At 53.2% G+C, this 18,533-nt stretch overlaps 1 protein-coding gene across 1 annotated transcript; it reads right to left on the bottom strand.

The window, feature by feature from the left end:
* Window positions 1-4,009: 4,009 nt before the first annotated feature.
* LOC101699660 (calcium release-activated calcium channel protein 1) lies at window positions 4,010-17,816 on the bottom strand. Its single transcript, XM_004843859.3, has 2 exons — window positions 17,346-17,816; window positions 4,010-4,973 (listed from the first exon to the last, which is right to left on the bottom strand). Exons 1-2 carry the CDS (start codon window positions 17,628-17,630, stop codon window positions 4,371-4,373), a joined length of 888 nt encoding a protein of 295 aa, XP_004843916.2. The 5' UTR covers window positions 17,631-17,816; the 3' UTR covers window positions 4,010-4,370.
* Between the last annotated feature and the right edge of the window lie 717 nt (window positions 17,817-18,533).

The raw sequence follows: 18,533 nt of genomic DNA, 5'->3' as shown, positions 1-18,533 counted from the left end.
TCTTGTGCTTGTAAGGCAGGCACCAGAACCACTGAGCTAAATCCCTGGCCTCCTATTTTTAATTTTTGAGATAAGGTCTCACTTTGTAGTCCAGGCTGACCTCCAACTCAGTGCGATCCTCCTGCCTCAGCCTCCTAAGTGCTAAAATTACAAGTGTGTGCCACCAATCCTGGCACTATTAGTGGCATTTTAGAGGAGAAAACTGAGGTTCAGGGAGGTTCACAAGTCACCTAGTTAGTACCGTGTCTAAACCTGGGATCCATTGCTGGGCGTGGTGGTGCAGACCTATAATCCCAGCACTTGGGAGGCTGAGGCAGGAGGATTGCACTGAGTTTGAGGCCAGCCTGGGGTACACAATGAGTGAGGCCACCCTAAACTACATAGCGTGACCTTGTCTCAAAAAACCCAAAAAACCCCAAAACAAAACAAAGCAAAAACAAAACAAAAAAACTTGGGATCCATTTCCTTTTAAGGTACAAAAATGGTAAATGGTTTATAAAACCATTTTGTTTTAGAAAAAGTGAGAGGATGTGCTTGTTTATGTATTAAATGTCATCAGAGGGAAACACAATAAACTGGTGACCCAGGAATTGGGCGGGAGAACTTCACATTGCTGTATTTGGAACTGTGTGAATGTATTATCTACTGTGTCCAAGATATAAATAAACCATAGACTGTGTTCTTTGTTTATTTATTTGGAGGCGGGGATGGAACCCCAGGCCTCACACATGCTAAGCATGTGCATCACTACTGAGGTACACTCCGGCCTGATCCTGTGCTGGAAGGACCAGTACTGGCCTGCTTTACTTGGTTGTGGGAGTAGCTAGGTGCTGGTCGCTAGGTTCTGGGGACATGCCCAGCCTGACCGGAGTCAGAGTCTCCAGGGGGAGCAAGGTGACTGGAAATCTACGTTTTCTGTCCTTTGTGATAGAGAGGATTGAACCCAGGGGCTCCCTCTGACCTACACACCCAGCCCTTTTATCTGATAGTGTCTAAAGTACCCAGGGTGATCCTGAGTTTGTCACCCTTCTGAGCACAGTAAGTCCCCGACTTAAGGGATGCTCTCCCAGAAAGGAACTTGTTCACAGAAGTCAGGGACTAACTGTAGCTGGGGTTACAGGTCTCAGCCACTGTGCTGGGCAACAGGCTGGTGATTCTTGAGTCCAGGCAAGTTTAGGAGGGAGAGTCTAAGAGCACAGGATTAGAGTCCAGGAAGTACTGAGCTGAATCCCAGATCTCTGCAGAAGTAGAAGAGGAGCTGGCTGTGGTGGTGCACACCTGTGATCCCAGCACTCTGGAAGGCTGAGGCAGGAGGACTGCAAATTCCAGTCCAGCCTGGACAACTCAGCAACTTAGTAAGACTCTTGTCTCAAAATTAAAAATTAAAAAGGGCTGAGGATGTAGCTCAGCGTGAAGGCCCTGGGTTCAATCTCCAGGATGACAAAAAGGAGAGGGGAGAGGGCATCTGAGAAATGTACAAAAGATGTCCAGGCCTTCTCTGGGGAGAGAGGGGATTGCAGTGAGGCCAGTGCCTAGCCAGAGGTGACGGAGGGACACGTAACAGGCCCATCAATTCCAACCCTCACTTCGGCCAGAGTCCTTTATCCACTGGGCTTCGGAGACAAGCAGGAATCTTAAACTCAGGGCCTACGTGGGGCTGACAAGTTAACGCATTTACTAGGGAAGGTGGCCCGCTGTGGGGCGAGGGAACAGTGGGGATTGTGGCAAAAGTTGGCTGGGGAAGGGGGTGGCTGCATCTCAGCTCCTGCCTTACCACTCGGCAAGTTGGGCCCAGTGCGCCTGGATCGTCCCATTTTTCAACTAAACCAAAGTCAGCCCTGGTACGATTTCTGCAAGGGACTCAGCTGTGAGCCAGAGTTTGTAGGTCGGAATCCTGGCCAGGTTATTCCACCTCCCTGGGCCTCAATTTTGTTACCTGAAGAATGGGAGGATGCAACAGTCCTCAGGCCTAAGGATGCCGGCTGAGCTTGGGCAGCCTGTGCACTTCATGGCTAACTGGTCTTGTTTTCAAATGGGTCCTGACAAGATCTCACAGAATATCCCTCTGGACACACCACACCCTCCGATTGAGATACTGAGAAAACAGCAGAAGCCGAGTGGACAGAGCACGCTACAAAACTATGGGGCTGAATGCTTCACAAACGCTCATGTTACAGACAATAGCTGAGGAACTGATCCACATGAAAGCAGACAAAGTGGACCACCAGCCTCCTGCTGCTTGGTAAGGACGAGAAGCTAGAAAGGAAGCTCCAGGGACAGGTGGGAAACTGAACATCAGTGTCACAGAACTGGGTGTGCGAGTGCCAGGCTGCCCAAGCCGGATCACTGAATTGTGGCCATGCAGGGGAGAGGCCCTGGCTTTAGGAGGAAGTATCAGGCTGAGACCACGAGGTCTGCTGCTAAGGCATGTGGCTCAGGGGCTCAGACACAGCCTACCCTGTTTTTGGTGTTTTGAGACAGGGTCTTGCTATGTAGCTCAGGCTGGTCTTGAACTCAGCAATCCTCCTGTCTCAGCCTCCCAAGTGCTGGGATCACAGGTGTGTGCCACCATGCCTGGCTTTCTAATTCCATTATTTGTGAATTTATTCACTTGCTAAGGTCAAATAATAGCGACACTCAGCTTCCATACTGTGAGCAAGGATCCTTTCATAATCCAGGGCCGGGGATTTAGCTCAGTGGTTTCGTTGCCTGCTGGGCAAGCACAAGGACCTGAGTTCAATCCCCGGTACCAAAAAAAAAAAAAAAAGAAATATCCATAGTCTATTTAGTGTCACAGTTTTGTCCTTTCTATTGGTAGTTTTTTTTTTCCAGTATGGGGGATCGAACTCAGGACCCTGTGCTTGCAAGGCAGGCACAGCACCACTAAGCTAAATCCCCGGCGCTTTATTGGTACTCTTGGTGCTTAATGTGAAACCCAGTGAGCTAAGGATATAGCTCAGTCACAGATGCAAAAGCCTTGGGTTCAGTCTCTTTAGCACCAAAGGGATCTGTGTGGCATTCTAAACCCATGAATGTTGTAATGTGTCTTACAGATAGCCAGGCATGGTGGTGCACACTCAGGAGGCTGAGGCAGGAGGACTGCTGTGAGTTCAAAGCCATCTGGCACTCCACAGTGAGCTCAAGGCCAGCCCAAACTATATAGCAAGACCCTATCTCAAATTTTCAAAAATGCCTTACAGAGAAAATACATGTATTACATTTCAATCAATTCAAAACTATTACATGCTGTTGTCTAAAACAGATTAGAAAATTTATAACTGGAAAATACACGTATTAGATAAGCTTTGTTCAGGCTTGAGCTACATGCTCTTGGCTGTGAGTGCAATGGTCATAAAACAATATAAAGGTATCTTTAAACAGAATTAGACCTACAACAAGGTAGCGCCTTAATCAGGGGCAAAATATCAGGCCCGAGGCTGGCTCCTGGTTTTCCCCAGGAAAACCAGTGGTTCCATATCTGCTAATCCAATGTTCATGGTTCATGGTGACTTCACAGAATGTAACTGCCTCCAACAGAAAGAAATGAGGGTGTGCACATTTTGGTTACCAGTCATGCAGCCTTTCTGTGTGCTTGGAAATCCGCCTCCCCGCCAAAAAAAGGTTAAAAGCTCTTTTATTTTTGCAGTGATGAGGATCCAACACAGGGCCTCCTACAAGCTAGGCAAGGGCTGTACTACTCTAAGCTACAGCCTCTGCCCCCTCTTTTATTTTGCAGTACTGGAAATTGAACCCAGGACCTTCGTACTAAGCTACATCCCCAGCCCCATTTTTATTTTTTATTTTGACACAAGGTCTCCCTAAATTGCCCATGCTAGTCTCAAACTTGTAATCCTCCTGCCTCAGCCTCCCAGAGTGCTGGGATCACAGGCATGCACCACCAACCCTGGCTCCCAAGTTTTTAAACTCTACCTGGAAGCTCCGGTGACCAGGGAACCAGGAGAAATCACACCAGACAGCCGAGCCATGACACACACACAGACACAAGGAGGAGGTGTCCCTTAGGAGTATATTTCTGTGTTCACGCGTGCACACACACGCACACGCTCGACACCAAATGGGGAGGGAGGTGGGAACGGAAGTGTCTGGGTGGCACTGGCACAGGGGTGGAGGAAGGGGACAGAGAGCATCTGTCCTCACTCTGCCCCCACCACTTCCTCCCTGGAGCTGGAAGAACAGGAAGTGCTTATTCTCTCCAAGCAAAGTCTCAAGGTGCAGTCGTTTTTCTAAAAGCCTCTTCCTGTCACTCTGTGCCTGCGAAGCCCTGGCTCACACAGGCTGCCCCTGAGCTGGCGCAGGTCGAGGCCACTAGAAGGAAGGGCGTTGAGGCCCAGGCTCCCGGCCCGGGGGGCTCAGGCATAGTGGCTGCCGGGTGTCAGCGGGTGGTCCCCTCTGTGGTCCAGCTGATCCTGCAGGCGTGCGAACTCCGCCAGCTCGTTGAGCTCCTGGAACTGTCGGTCCGTCTTGTGGCTGACTAGCGAGCGGTAGAAGTGCACGGCGAAGACGATGAAGACCAGGCCGAAGGGCACCATGATGGTGGTGGAGGCGATGGCCGCTGCCTGACCTGGCGTGATGCCGCTGCTGCTGGTGTTGGCAGCCGCCTCACCTGCGGGCGGCTTGCTGGTGGGGCACGGCAGGCCCGGCTGCTTCTTGAGAGGCAGGAACTTAACCCAGCAGAGCAGCACGACCTCGGCCAGGAAGAGCAGCGTGCCGATGACGGTGGAGAAGGCCCAGGCCAGCTCGATGTGGCGATGCATGCGCTCGTGTGGTGACTCCTTCACCGAGTTGAGGTTGTGCACATTGCTCACCGCCTCAATGTTGGGCAGGATGCAGGTGCTGATCATGAGTGCGAACAGGTGCACGGCCACCAGCACCGTGGTGCAGGCGCTGAAGGCGATAAGCAGCCCTGGCGGGTAGTCATGGTCCGCATCCAGCTGCACCTCCACCATGGCCACCTGAGGGAAGGGAGGGGCAGTGAGGTGAATGCTAGAGTGGAGAGAGTCCCTCTCAAGTCCTGCTCCTCCTGCAAGCAGAGACTGGCGGGACTTTGGCCTTCAATTTCCACACGGATGTAACTGGGACAATGAAGCCTGCTGTGGATGGTGGTGCACACCTGAAATCCCAGGTCTCAGGAGGCTGAGGCAGGAAGATCTCAAGTTCAAGCCCAGCCTGGGCAATTCAGGGAGGCCCTGTCTCAAAAATTAGAAAAAGGCTAGAGAGATGTACTTCTCTCTAGTGTGTGAAGGCCTTGGGTTCAATTCCCGGTATCACAGAGAGTGGGGGGGCCTGATAAAACCCATCCACCTAGGTTTGAGGACAAAGAAAACTGGTGAAAAAAGAAACCTTGGAGCCCATTAGCTGAGTGTCTTTAGGAAAGTCATTTAACCTCTCTGGTTGAACTTTCTTTTCTTTTTTTTTTTGGTACCAGGGATTGAACTGAGGACTTTGCACTCGTGAGGTGGGCACAGTGCCACTGAGCTAAAACCCCAGGCCTCTTTTTTTTTTTTTTTTTTGAGACAAGGTCTCACTATGTATTTCAGGCTGCGCTTAAACTTTTTATGTACCCTTGGCTGGTCTCAAATTTGTGGAGATACTCCTGCCTCAGCCTCCTGAGTGCTGGGATCCCACCATGCATGCCTGGCTATCCTCAAGAAAGTTTAACTTGTAAGATAGGGATAGCCTATTAATTCATAGGATTATCTTAAGTTCCTTAAGTATCTTCTAGTTCCTGGAATATGGGAAACACCTCCCAAATGGCAGTGCTGCCATAGGCAGCCAACCACCATAAGTGGCTAAAGTAGTAAATCTGACATTATGCACATTTCACTGTCATTTAAAAACAGGGACAGAGGGCCGGGGATTTAGCTCAGTGGTTCTGCCGCCTGCCTCGCAAGCCCAAGGATCTGAGTTCGATCCCCGGTACCAAAAAAAAAATAAAAACAGGGACTGGGCTGTCGCTCAGTAGTAGAGCGCTTGCCTAACATGTGCAAGGGCCCAGGTTCCAAGCAGCATCGCCACCCATTGGTCCCACCCAAGCAGGGCTGCTCCTTGCTGACCTGTGCTGGAGGACCAGGAAGGGGGGACAGGGCCAGCCTCCAGGTTACATGGAGGCCCTTTCTGAGAACGAGCAGAGCACACAGGCAACGAGGAACCAGAGAGGCTTCCGGGAAGAGCCAAACTCAACCCCAGGGGGCAAGCGGGCGCCAGCAGCCCTGGGCTGTCTCCTGGGCGGGGGCGCTCCCACTGCAACCTGCTTCCTGGAGACCTGAGGTCACCAGGGCCACACTCTGGGGCATGCCACCTGCCCCTGTCACCTGGGCCCAGCACATCACATTCACACAAAATAGCCAACTCATCAGATTCGGTGCAGGAGCAGCGAGTGTGCTGCCAGGGCCCAGGCACCAGTGACAGTAACAGCATCAAGCGGGGACTGAAACCAGGGCCCCAGGTATGTTAGGGAAGCACTCTACCGCTGAGTTACACCCCCAGCACCCTGCTTTTGTTGTTTCTCTGTTTTTCTGAGTAGTTCAGGCCTTGAACTCACTATGTAGCCCAGGCTGGCCTCAAACTCACAACAATCCTCCTGCCTCAGCCTCCCGAGTGCTGGGATGACAGATGTACGCTACCACGCCTAGCTACTCCACTTCATTTGTGGTCCTGGGGATTAAACCCAGGGCCTGCACATTGAGCCACCCCTCCAGCCCTTTCTTAGATTACTTATTTTGAGACACCCTGGTCTCTAACTTGTGATCCTCTGGCCTCAGCCTTACCAAGTGCTGGCATTACAGATGCATGCTAGCTTTTTAATGAGTTTGAGACAGGGTATCACTAAGTTGCCCAGGCTGGCCTTGAAGTTGCCATCCTTCCTCAGCCTCCCAAGTAGCTGGGACTGGTCTCACTGCGGCAGCACACACACTAAATAGCTGGGACTGCAGGTGTGTACCCCATGCCTGGCAGGGCAGTGACTCTACAGAGCGCTGCTGTCTCAGTGGCAGGCTCAGAGGGGAGTCTGATGCCGATGTCTGCCCAACAGCCCCAGGCAGGGCGGGAGCTGCTGCAGCCTGAGCCCTGCAGGACCCCAGGGAGGGGGCGAGCTCTCCTCTGCCAGCCTGCCTGGCTCCCAACTCTCACCTCTGCCCTTTGCTAGGCTGCATGACTCTGGCAGGTCTTTGAACTTTCTCTGCCTCAGTTTACACATCTGTAAATGGGAGTAATGGTACATGCCTCAGAGGGCTGTCCGGAGGATTAAGCTCATCCACATGAAATACGTAGTGCCCGGCACAGAGTTCAAAGGTCAGGAAAAGTGAGCTTTCATTATTATTGTTTATTGAGACAGGGTCTCGCTATGTAGCCCAGTCTGGCCTCAAACTCCCCGTGATATTCCTGCTTCAGCCTCCCAGTGCTGGGATGACAGCACACACCACACTCAGCCGTTATTATTCAGTTTAGAACCTCAAACACAAAACCACTGTCTCCCTGAAACTGTCCTGGAGGGTAGACTCAGCCCCAGAAAACCCTGGCTTTACCATAGCGCCTTAGGGAGGACCGTCCCCTATGAGAAAGGGGGCCATGGCCAGAACCAGGTCACAGTCCAGAGCTGACCTCTAAGAATCTGAGGAAAAAGGCAGGCAATCTCCTTACAACACCCAGGTTTGTATGTTCATAGGCCTTTTGAGACCATTTCAAAAGGCTCCCTTGTTTTGCCTAAGAATTCTCATAACTAATCCCATTGTTATGGGAGGCTGAGGCAGGAGGATCAAAAGTATAAACCCAATCCGGGGAAGTGAGCAAGACCTTGTCTCCAAATAGAAAGCACTGGGGATGCAGCTCAGTAGGAAGACCCTCAATTCAATCCCCAATAAGGAAAGAAAAAAAAAGAATTCCCACAAATATAATGAAGATAGATATTTTGTAGCCTGGGAGTTTACCAAACAGCTCCAGCCCCTGTAAATCTGGGACAGTGCCGTCACGATTTTGGCTATAGATCATTGGTGGCCTAATGCCAACCCTGAGAACTCTCAGTCCATCCGGGTGAGGGATCAGGGGCAGTGGGGCAGGCAGGTTAGGGCGACACCCCGAATGCCCCCAGCCCTGCCCTCACCTGGGAAAGGCCTCGCCTCCCCGCCCCCAGGCTTCCTCTTCCTGTTTTGGCCCTTCGGTCGGTCCTGGAACCTGAAACCAGAGAAAGGACAAGAGGAGAGGCCGCAGCCTGGCTGCTCCAGGTCCTTGGTACTCAGCCTCTCCAGAAGCGTCCCCGCCCCTAGGTGGGTGTCTAGGGGAGTAGGGATCCCAAGCCGAGCCTCATATCCCAGCCACCCTCTCTGCCAGAGGCCTGGCTCCACATATGCGCTGGTGACCTCCAAACATATAACAGCCTCCCTCTGATGCAGGTTCCATGTCTGTAAAAAAAGGGCCTACTGCTTGGGGCTGTCACCAGCATCCAAAGATGCTCAGAGGACACAGATCCCCTGACCGGACCTGGCATACAATAAAGAGCTGACAGTTCTTAGTACCATCATTATTACCTTTTCTTTTTTCAGTACTGAGGATTGAACCAGGGCCTTTGCACTGAACTACATCCCAGCCCTTCTTTTATTTTTTATTTTGAGACAGGACCTTGCCAAATTGTCTAGGCTGGGCTTCAACTTGTGCCTCAGCTTCCCAGAGTGCTGAGATTACAGGTATATGCCAGTATGCTTGACTCAATTGTATTATTCTTTTACGAATGTGTCAACTGAGGCTCTAAAGAGGTGAGACCAGCGGTCCAAAGGGTTATCTTCCTACTGAGTACGGGACTTGAAGTCAAAGCCACTGTAAAGTCCATTTATATGTGGCACAGGCCTGTGACACCACTCTGGGAGGCTGAGGCAGGAGGGTTGAAGTTCAAGCCCAGTCTGGGCTTGAGTGACTTAGTGAGACCTTGTCTCAAAGTGAAAAATTAAAAAAAGGGTTGTGATGTAGCTTAGTTCGAAGGTCCTGAGTTCACCCCCCCCCCCAGTACTATAAAGTAAAATAAACTAAAGCCTTGGTACAATGGAGGTCACAGGGCGCTTCCCTCAGTCACTGGGAAGGTTAAATGAGGTTCTGAAGTGTAAATGTTTAGCACAAGCCAGCCCTAGGCAAAGCTCAATAAATCTCAGTTAAAAAGCTAAACAGAGCTCGAAGCGGAAGAGAAACAGGTCCCAGACTCCGACCCAGGCTGGAGAAGGTGAACCCTGCTCGCCCCGGTCCTGGCCCCTGCTCTGGGCTCCTCTGTACCATCCCCAACCCCGTACGGGGAGCGTGCACCCCACCTCACCCGGCCAGAGCCACCCCAATCTGCACCATCTCTCACACTACGGGCTCCAGAGCCAGAAATCGCAGCTGCTGGGACACCAAGCCTCGGGCTGGGGAGAGCCAGCCCTCAGAGGAAGAGGAAGGACACCCCACTACCTCCCTGGACCCCACTGTTCCCGGCTGGCCATGCACGTTAGGAACCAAGTGCAGCCCGGTGGGGCTGTGTGCAAGATGTGATTCAGTGAGGAGAAAGTAACGGCTTGGTGTAAATCATGGGCCCTGATGAAGAGGCTTCGCAGGCATCCAAGTCACTGCTTTCTCCAGAACCCTTCCCATTTGGGAAATGTGTTCCCTGATGGGGACAGTTGAGGCAGGGAGGCCTCCTGCGGTCTGGCAGCTGACTCCAGGGCCCCAGCAGAGTCCCAGAGAGATCAGATCAGATCAGATTGCAAACAGCTTCGCAAGGTAAATATAGCCTGAGAGCAGGCCGTTAACCCAAAATAAACAGCTCACAGCACAGCCCTGGGCCTCCTTGAACCTGGCCGCATGGAAGACCCCCCACACCAATCCCCAGGGGAGACAGAGGCATTGTGACCCTGGCTGGCTCCGCCAGGCGTCTGCCACCCACCCTTCCTCACTTGTGCTGGGCAGGGGGAGACCTGGGCACCTGGAAGCCCAGGTCCAGTCTCAGCACCTGCAGCTGGAGAATCCAGCTTCTCTCACCAGTATTCTCGGGCTCATCCCTTGGGGGCCCTCAAGCTGCAGTCACACTGGGTCACTCAGAGTGGTCCCAGCCCACCAGCCCCACATCAATGGCAAAGCAACTATTAAGAGAGGGCAAGGGCCGGGCATTTAGCTCAGTGGTTCTGTCGCCTGCCTCACAAGCGCAAGGACCTGAGTTCGATCTCCGGTACCAAAAAAAAAAAAAAAGAGAGAGAGGGCAATTTACAAACTCCCTTGATTACGACAGTCCGGTGCTCCAAATGTTCCTATAGATAGACACATGCACTTTTATAACAGACAAAGGCACCACCGAGCACCACTCACCCCTGACGCATGCCAACACTGCCTGTCCTCAGGGACAGTGCAGCTGGCACTTCATTCCTCTCAGGTCATTTACAAAAATGCTGGCTGCCACTCACCAAATTTATGTCAGAAGCCACTAACGAGCTGAATCTGTACATGGAGAAAGGAAGACAGGCCTAGACTTTTTTCTATCTTGCAGAGACTCACCAAGATCCCTGGGCTAGGTCTGAACTTGTCATCCTCCTGCCTCAGCCTCCCAGAGTGTTGGGAATACAGGTGTGTGCCGCCAGGCCCAGTTTCAGGCTGGGACTTTCTCTTCATTAGGATAATTCTGATTTTTGAAAGTTTTCATCGTCCAAGTTACTCCTGTCTCTAGCCTCCCAGGTGAATACCACGGCATTTATTCATTGGTAGAAAAGAGTCACTGCATCAAGGGTTGTGTGGCTTTATTGGAAATAATGCAGGAATAAAACACCAAGATCTCACTGGATGTGGTGGTGCAGGCCAACAATACCAGCAGTTGGGAGGCTGAGGCAGGAGGATTGCCACACATTCAAGGACAGCCTGGGTTATATACTGACAGTGAGTTCAAGTAAGCCCAGACTATACAGCAAGACCCTGTCTCAAAAAACTGAACAAAACAAAAAGCAGTATCGCAGTCCCTAAGAAGGGGGCTAGGGAGATATGGCACTAATAAGCAAATAAATATTTTTAGACTGTGATAAGTACCTTCAAGCCATGCTTCCCTTTTGTCATGCTTACCAATCATGTCCTAAGGTGGAATTATGTCTGCTTCCTCTACTCTCCCCTGGGGGGCTCAGTAAGAGGAAATGAAGGAACAGGGCAGGTAAGGGGCCTGACCTTCACAATGTTCAGCCTAGGGTCTCCCAAGTGTCCAGTGGATGACAACCCTAGGGGATCCCTTGGGAAGTGAAAGACTGTCTTAGACCTTCCATGACATGATTATTTAGCTCATCTGCTACTTTCAACTCTTCCATTTTTATTTTTATGTATGTTTATAATTACAGGGTGGGGTGTTTTTTTTTTGGTACCAGGGATTGAACTCAGGACCTTGTGCTTTCGAGGCAGGCGGTGAAACCACTGAGCTAAATCCCTGGCCCTCTTTCTTTTTCTTTTTTTTGAGTCAGGGTCTCACTATGTAGTTAAGGCTGGACATGAACTCACTATGTAGCCCAGGCAGGGTTCAAACTCGTGGTGATCCTCCTGCCTCAGCTTCCCAAGTGCTGGGATTACAGGCATGTACTAAAGCTACCACACCCAGTTTGTAATTTGTTTTTTGGGGGGGAGGGAGTTTGAGACAGAATCTCACTGTGTAGTCTAGGCTGGCCTCAAACTCAAAGCAATCCTCCTGCCTCAGCCGCCCAGGGCCTGGGATTACAGGTACATGCCACCACACCTGGGATATATGTAATTTCTAACCATACAAATCAGTAAGGTTAGTGATAACATTTTTTTTGAGACAGAGTCTCACTGTGTAGCCCAGGCTGGCCTCAAACTTGCAGCAATACTCCTGCCTCAGCCTCTTGAGTGCTAGGATCACAGGTGTGCGGCACCTCACCCACCCAATGCTAACAATTTTGATAGGGCTTTGGGCTCAAAGGTAAGCTCATTGGTAGAACACTTGCCTGGCATTCTCGAGGACCTGGGTTTGACTCTTAGCACACAGTTTAGAGACCACAACTACAGACTAATTTTTTTTTGCTACCAGGGATCAAACTCAGAACCTTGCACTTGCGAGGCAGGCATGGTGCTGCTGAGTTAAATCCCTGGCAAGACTAATTTTTGTAAGTAAAGTTTCATTGGCCCACTGCCACACTCATTAATTTACATACACTCTACGGTCAGTGGCAGGGTCGGGACAGTACCACAAAGACAGCATTGCCCTTTACTGAAAAAGGTGGCTGAGTCCTGGATCAAAGCCCTGTGCCCCAAACCAAAGCATGTGTGGTCTTCTTTTTTGGGGGGCGTACCAGGGATCGAACTCAGGACCTTGCAGGCAGGCGTGGTGCCACTGAGCTACATCCCGGCCTTGTGGTTCTCTCTTCTGAGATAGCTGAAGTCCCTCAGCAGGGCCATCGGAGGGGAATCTGCTGATCATGTTTAAACTTGGTGTTCAGTTTTCTTCCTCTGAGGAGGGAACTCTCCCCCCACCCCCGGCCCCCGGCTGTCACCATAGTGCCACTTAGGCAACCTGCTCAGGCTCCTCCTTTGCCAGCAGGGACCCGGCAGCAGGAGGGCTCACCCTACTGAGAGGACCAGAAACTCACCTCGGGCACTTGAAGCTGGACAAAGGTTTCTCTGCTGGGCAGACAGCACCCTTGTCTCAGACATTCTGCAAAATTCCATTTACACAAAGCCCAGCACACAAATGGTGCACCCGGAGCCCGGCATCTGGAAGACTGCAAAGGCTCACTCTTCACCAGTGAAGGGGGCAGGGGCAGAGTGGAAAAGGCCCCAAATCAGACAGACCAGAGCTTGAGTCCTATTCTCTAGTGACCTGAGCCTCTAGGAACGTTTGTTTTCCTGTCTAGAGTACCTACTTTCAAGAGCTGTTGTACAGATTAAGATTGAAAGAAAAAGCCGGGGATTTAGCTCAGTGGTTTTGCAGCCTGCTGTGCAAGTGCAAGGACCTGAGTTCGATGCCCGGTACCAAAAAAAAAAGAAAAAAAAGATTGAAAGAAAAGAGTTCAGACTCATGCTTGCCATAACAGGGATTCAGTAACTAATAATAATCATTGCCACCAATATTATAGATTCATACAACCCCTCTGTCTACAGCCTTCGATGGCTCCCTATTGCCTATACAAGGGTTCAAGCTTCCTAAATACCCAATCAAGGGTCCTCCATTATTCATACCCATGAGCCTAGTCACTCCAGCTCCTCAGCCTTGCCCCAAGACCACCTCACTTCTTTCTGTAACTGTCCTGCCATTTCCCTGACCAGAGGGCTCTTCTCCAAGCCCTAACCCCACCATCCCTGATGCTCGGCTGGAATCACCTTCTCACTCAGTCACGCTCTGACAGTAGACTGGATGCCATGCGAAGAGGGCGGTAAGCTTCCTGGTCAGGTACTGTAAATGCTCTGCAAATATACACCAGTTCTCACTCCAACAAGCTGCTATTATGACCCCATTTTACTTTTTTTATTGTCATTGTTTTACGGTGCTAGGGATTGAAACCCTGGGCCTCCTGCATGCTACGCAAGCACTATACTAGCCCTGTTGGTCCATTTTATTTATTATTATTTTTCTTTTGTTGAGACAGGATCTTACTATGTAGTTCAGGCTGGCCTTGAGCTTGTGGCGATCCCCCTGCCTCAGCCTCTGGGGTACTGGGATTGCAGTCATGCACTGCCATGCCTCGCTTGCCCCATTTTATAGATGAGGAAATAGATGCCCAGAGAGAATGACTTCTTCAAGGTCAAACAGTCCTAAGAGGCACAGCGGGGATTTGAACCCAAACTGGGTCCAGATCAGGCTGGGCCCCTGTCTTCCTTTCTTCTGCTGGAATTCAGTTTCTCAGCTCTGTCTTCCTATCACTCAGACTTGCTCTCTTCCAACACCAGTCACAAGGCTCTGTGGCTCCCTAGCCAGGTGACCTTGGGCAAGTTGTCCGCTTAGGCTGACCCTGCACCTCACCAGGTTGCAGGCAGATGATGCTGGCAGCGGCACATGTGGAGCCCGTGGCCCAGGGGCCAGCCCAAAGCAAGAGCCAGATCACCCAGAGCAGGATGATCACTTTGGGATGTGTGCAGAGGAGGGACTGTGATTTCACCATGTCGCCTCCCCACTCCGCTCAATGAAGTCTCATGATCTGAGCATTTCCCTTCCAACTCCCTGGCACAGAACTCGCAGCCACTTGTGAACTGCTCCAGACCAGGAACAAAAGGGTGCTGGTGGGCAGAGAACCCGAGGAGGCAGATAATCCAAAAATAATTGATCCCAGGTCATGGAAAGCATTTTGTTTACGGTGGCAGGCTGACCTTCCCAATTATCATCTGCTTAGGCTAGCATTACAGCCTGCCCTCCCCTGCGGCCAGATTGCCGAGGTCCTTCGGGGGACAGGATCAGGCCCAGGCTGGCTGTCCAGCGCCCAGAGGAAACCTGAGGCGGATGGCCTGCAGCAAGGCCTCCCAGGGTCCCCTCTGGCCAGGAGCACCGGGGACACAGATCCTAGCCACAGGCAGGGCCCCTGCCCTCCTTTCATTTCTGCAATGCCCAGGGGAGGGTGGCTGTTTGCAGAAAAGCTGTTAGGAGAGGGAATGGCATCTGCAAACCACAAAGAGTCCCAATCCTGAAATTCCTCAACCCTTCCTTCACCCAGTGCAGCCTCATAATGAATCTTTACGTGGCCCAAGGGGAGACACTGTTTTTCTTGGCAGTACTGGGCACTGAAGCCACAACCTTGCTCATGCCAGGCAAGTGCTTTACCATCGAGCTGCACCCCAGCTCTGAGAGTAGGTTCTTTCTACCTTTAGACACAGGAGAAAACAGACTTCAAAGCAGTCAAGCCACATGCCCCAGGCCTGCCAGCCTGTCCCTAACACTGAACTGGCACCTGGCCAGGCCCCTCCACCGCCAAGTGGGAAGTGGGGAATCACTCACTCCCCAGCAGGCCTTTTGGGGGACCTTCCCTCAGCCTCACCTCCAGAGCAGATGAATTCAGCATCCCCGACAACCCTCCCACCCCTGGGGTCCAAACATCACAACAGCTCCTTGGGCTCTCCAGATCTGGAGGAAGGAAGCCCTCTGGGGGCAGGAAGCTGGTGCTGCTGACTCACAGGCCAAGGGGGAGTAATCCAGGAAACTTGTCACTGTCACCATGGCTTTGGGGCTGCCTGGCACCCCTTCCTCTCTGAGACTCCCTCAAGGGTTGGGTATTGGCTCTGGGGGCGGTGCAGGGTCAGACTGCCCACCCTGCACCGGAATCTCTCCCAGAAAAATGCTCTGCTAACTGTTGCCCCAGATGGAGGCTATCAGGGTTCAGACCTTCTCCACCTGCAGAACTTAGGGGAGGCCATCAGCCAGCAGAGCCACCCAGTCGGAGGAAAATAAGGGCCCCAAGGAGATGGTAAGGGGGAGCAAAGCCCACCTGTGTCACAGGCTGCCCAGCCTCCCTTCCCCGAACTGCTTTTAGGAAGCAAAGGAAGAGAAGTTGAGAAGTTGCTTCAAAGGAAGAGAAGTTGAGAAGACAGGAAAGTGTCACCATCTGACCCTTATCTCTGCTGGGGTGAGAAGGGGCAGCTACGATTTATGATGCCCAGAAGGCTTTTTGTTTGTTGCAGTACTGAGGACTGAACCCAGCCTTTGCTCTGAGCTGCATCCTCACACCCCTCTTCATTTTTTTGAACACAGGGTATATGTTGACTAAGCTGAGTTTGAACTTTGGATCCTCCTGCCTCAGCCTCCCAGAGCGCTAGAATTACAGGCATATGTATTCCATCATGCGAGCCCAGTTTGGGTCCCACCATCTCAAACCCAGAGCACTGGGGAGACACACGGACGGACGGACAGACACACATGGACACGGACACACACACACACACACACACACACACACATGAAACTGGTGGTTCCCTCCCCTCAAGGTGTAAAACTTTCTTTGGCTTCAAAGAGACTTTTGCTCATTCCCTAGGCCCAGTCCCACCTTGTCTCCGGCTAGACACTGACCAGAGCTCCATACATCACAAACACCACATGTACCTAGCTATGGATGCCAGCAGACCTAGGTTCAAATCCTGCCCTGACAGATGAGTTCCTGGCCTTGTGAAAGTCCCCTGACAGACCGGAAGGTCTGCAGAGGAAGGAGCGAGTTCAGGAGTGAGGAGTCTATCCCGAGCCTGGGGCTCAGGGAGTGTTGGGTAAATGTCAACTATTCTTGGAGATTCTGTAGGCATCAGGCAGGGGCTGATCTCTCACAATTCATCATGTTGGCCCAAACTGAAAACTAGAAAGGCACCTCTTCACTTTCTCTTTCTCTCTGCTTTCTTCCTCCTTCTGAAGGGTGCCTTCAATTCCATTCTTAAAGTCAGAGAAACTTTTGCAGAGCAGTCTGCATGTTATCGTTTTGGAAATCAAGTTCCAGACAAGGAGTGACCAGCCTGAGGTAACACGGGCAGCAAGTGGCAGAGCTGAGCGCTCTGCTTTCCGATCCCGCATCTCCCGGCTCTCCCACAGTGGCCCACTTGTTTGCAGAACACAGGGAGAGACCCAGACACACTCTATTCCCAAGCAAACACCCTGCTGCGGCCACTCCCTTCCTCAAGGCCAAGGGCTGAGCTCACTCACTGGGGAAGGAGTGCTGGGAGGGGGACCCCATTTGCACAAGCTGATGTCACCTAAAGTGACAATCATATAGTTGTTAAGTAGTGCTGGGCCCCAGGGTTCCCCTTCTCCCAGGCTGCGGCCTCACCCACCCCAGCCCTCAGAAGCTTCTCTCGGGGCACAGAGGGTGGGAGCCATGCCACCTCCGCATCAATCAAGGTTAGGGAAACGTGTACCACCCTCCTCCCCCACACCCAGTGACTCAGTGGAGAGTTTCTGCAGAACTGAGGTAGCGAGTGGTTGTCAAAGCCCAGGCTGAGGCTCTGGAAAATGTGCACAAGGGTGTCAGGAAATAGAAGCCAATAAACAAATAAATACCTTCCAGCCTCAGGTGTGGGGGCACGACAGCTCTCCTCGTGTCACACTTCCTAACACCTGCCCCGAAGTGGGTCGGCCCCCGCGATCCCTCCTTTCCGCACGCACAGCCGGACTCTGTTCTAACTTAGTTCTAACTTCAGGGACTCATGTTTCCGGCCGTGTCCCTTCCATTTTTGCCGCCGCGAGCTCGCCCATCTGGAGGCACCCTAGTCCCCCAAGTGTGGGAACCTGCACAGCTAGTCACCGCCCCGCTTCGGGTGTTCCCGTCGCGCCCTCGCCCCGGCTGCCAGGGCCTGCTCCCCACGGCCCTGTCGGGGCTGCGGGAGGAGCGGCGGCGGGGGCAGGGCAGGGCGGCCGAGCTCACCATGGCGAAGCCGGAGAGCAGCGCCGAGGTCCGGCTGGAGGCTTTGAGCTTGGCGCGGCTCAAGTACAGCTTGCGCCAGGACAGCGCCTGCATCGAGTGCTCGTTGAGACTCATCACCTCGGAGTAGCTCTGGCCTACCCAGTCCGGGTAGCCGACGGCGGGCTGCGGCGGGGACCCCGGGGGCTCCCCGTCCCCGCTGTGGCGACCTCTCCGGCGGCTCCCGCTGCCACCAAGGGGAAGCTCCGGGCTGCTGCTTCTCGGGGGCGGGGCGGGCTCCGGACGCATGAAGCACGCGGCACCACCAGCGGCCGGCCGGCGGCACCCTCGCCGGCGCCCCGCCGCGGGCCCGGCCTCACCCAGCGGGACGGGGAGGTCGGACAAACGCCTGCAGCCCGGGTCGCAGCGCAGCTCGCCAGAGAGCCAGGCACAGCCGCGACACGAGCCCGCACGCCAGCCAGCGTCCCGTCCCGGGCCCGGACCCTTGGCGCAAGCTGCGATTGGCCGCCGCCCGGGATTATTTGCATACTCCCCGCCCATCAGGAAGCCCAGGCCACGGAAACGGGCGGTGTCGATAAGGACATGTGATCCTCGCGCCCGACGGCCCCGCCCACAATCCCTGGCTCACCGCCTTCCGTCCCCGCCCCTTCCTGGAACCGCCTCTCCCCGCCCGGCTCCCCCCCCTCCCGCCCACGGCCCCGCCCACCTTGGCAGCTGCTCCACCGCCTGGCTCCTGCCGCCCGGCTCGCGGGTCGGGTCGGCCGCCTGAGGTCAACCTTTGCGCGCCGCCTGAGGCCCGCTTTCCCCTTGGAGCAAGGTGGCGCAACATCTGTTGGAAAAGAGCGAGCGCGGGTCGAGAGCTCAGTCAGTATCTGTCAGCGCCTCCGGGGCCCGCACCTGAGGTGGAGAGCGGACGGGCTGACCCGGCGAACCGCGCTCTGGGAGCCGCGTCCTGCTGCAAGCGACGCGCACACGCCCGTGAAATTAATGGTTCAGAGAGCTGTCTGTGTGGAGGAATGAAGCAGAGTAAGCGGGTGGTAGTAAGGGCGCTGCCATTCTTTCCTTCCTTCGTACCGGGGGTCGAACTTGGGCTTGTGAGGCAGGGGCGGGAACCACCAAGCTAAATCCCCGGCCCTCTCTTTTTGAGACAGGGTCTCACTATGTAGTTCAGGCCTGGACTCGAGATACTCA

This window comes from Heterocephalus glaber, unplaced genomic scaffold, assembly GCF_053883595.1.
Source record: "Heterocephalus glaber isolate CG9 unplaced genomic scaffold, H.glaber_assembly_v1.0 deba00001687, whole genome shotgun sequence".
NCBI lineage: Eukaryota > Metazoa > Chordata > Mammalia > Rodentia > Bathyergidae > Heterocephalus > Heterocephalus glaber.
This window is presented reverse-complemented; position numbering and strand designations above follow the sequence as displayed.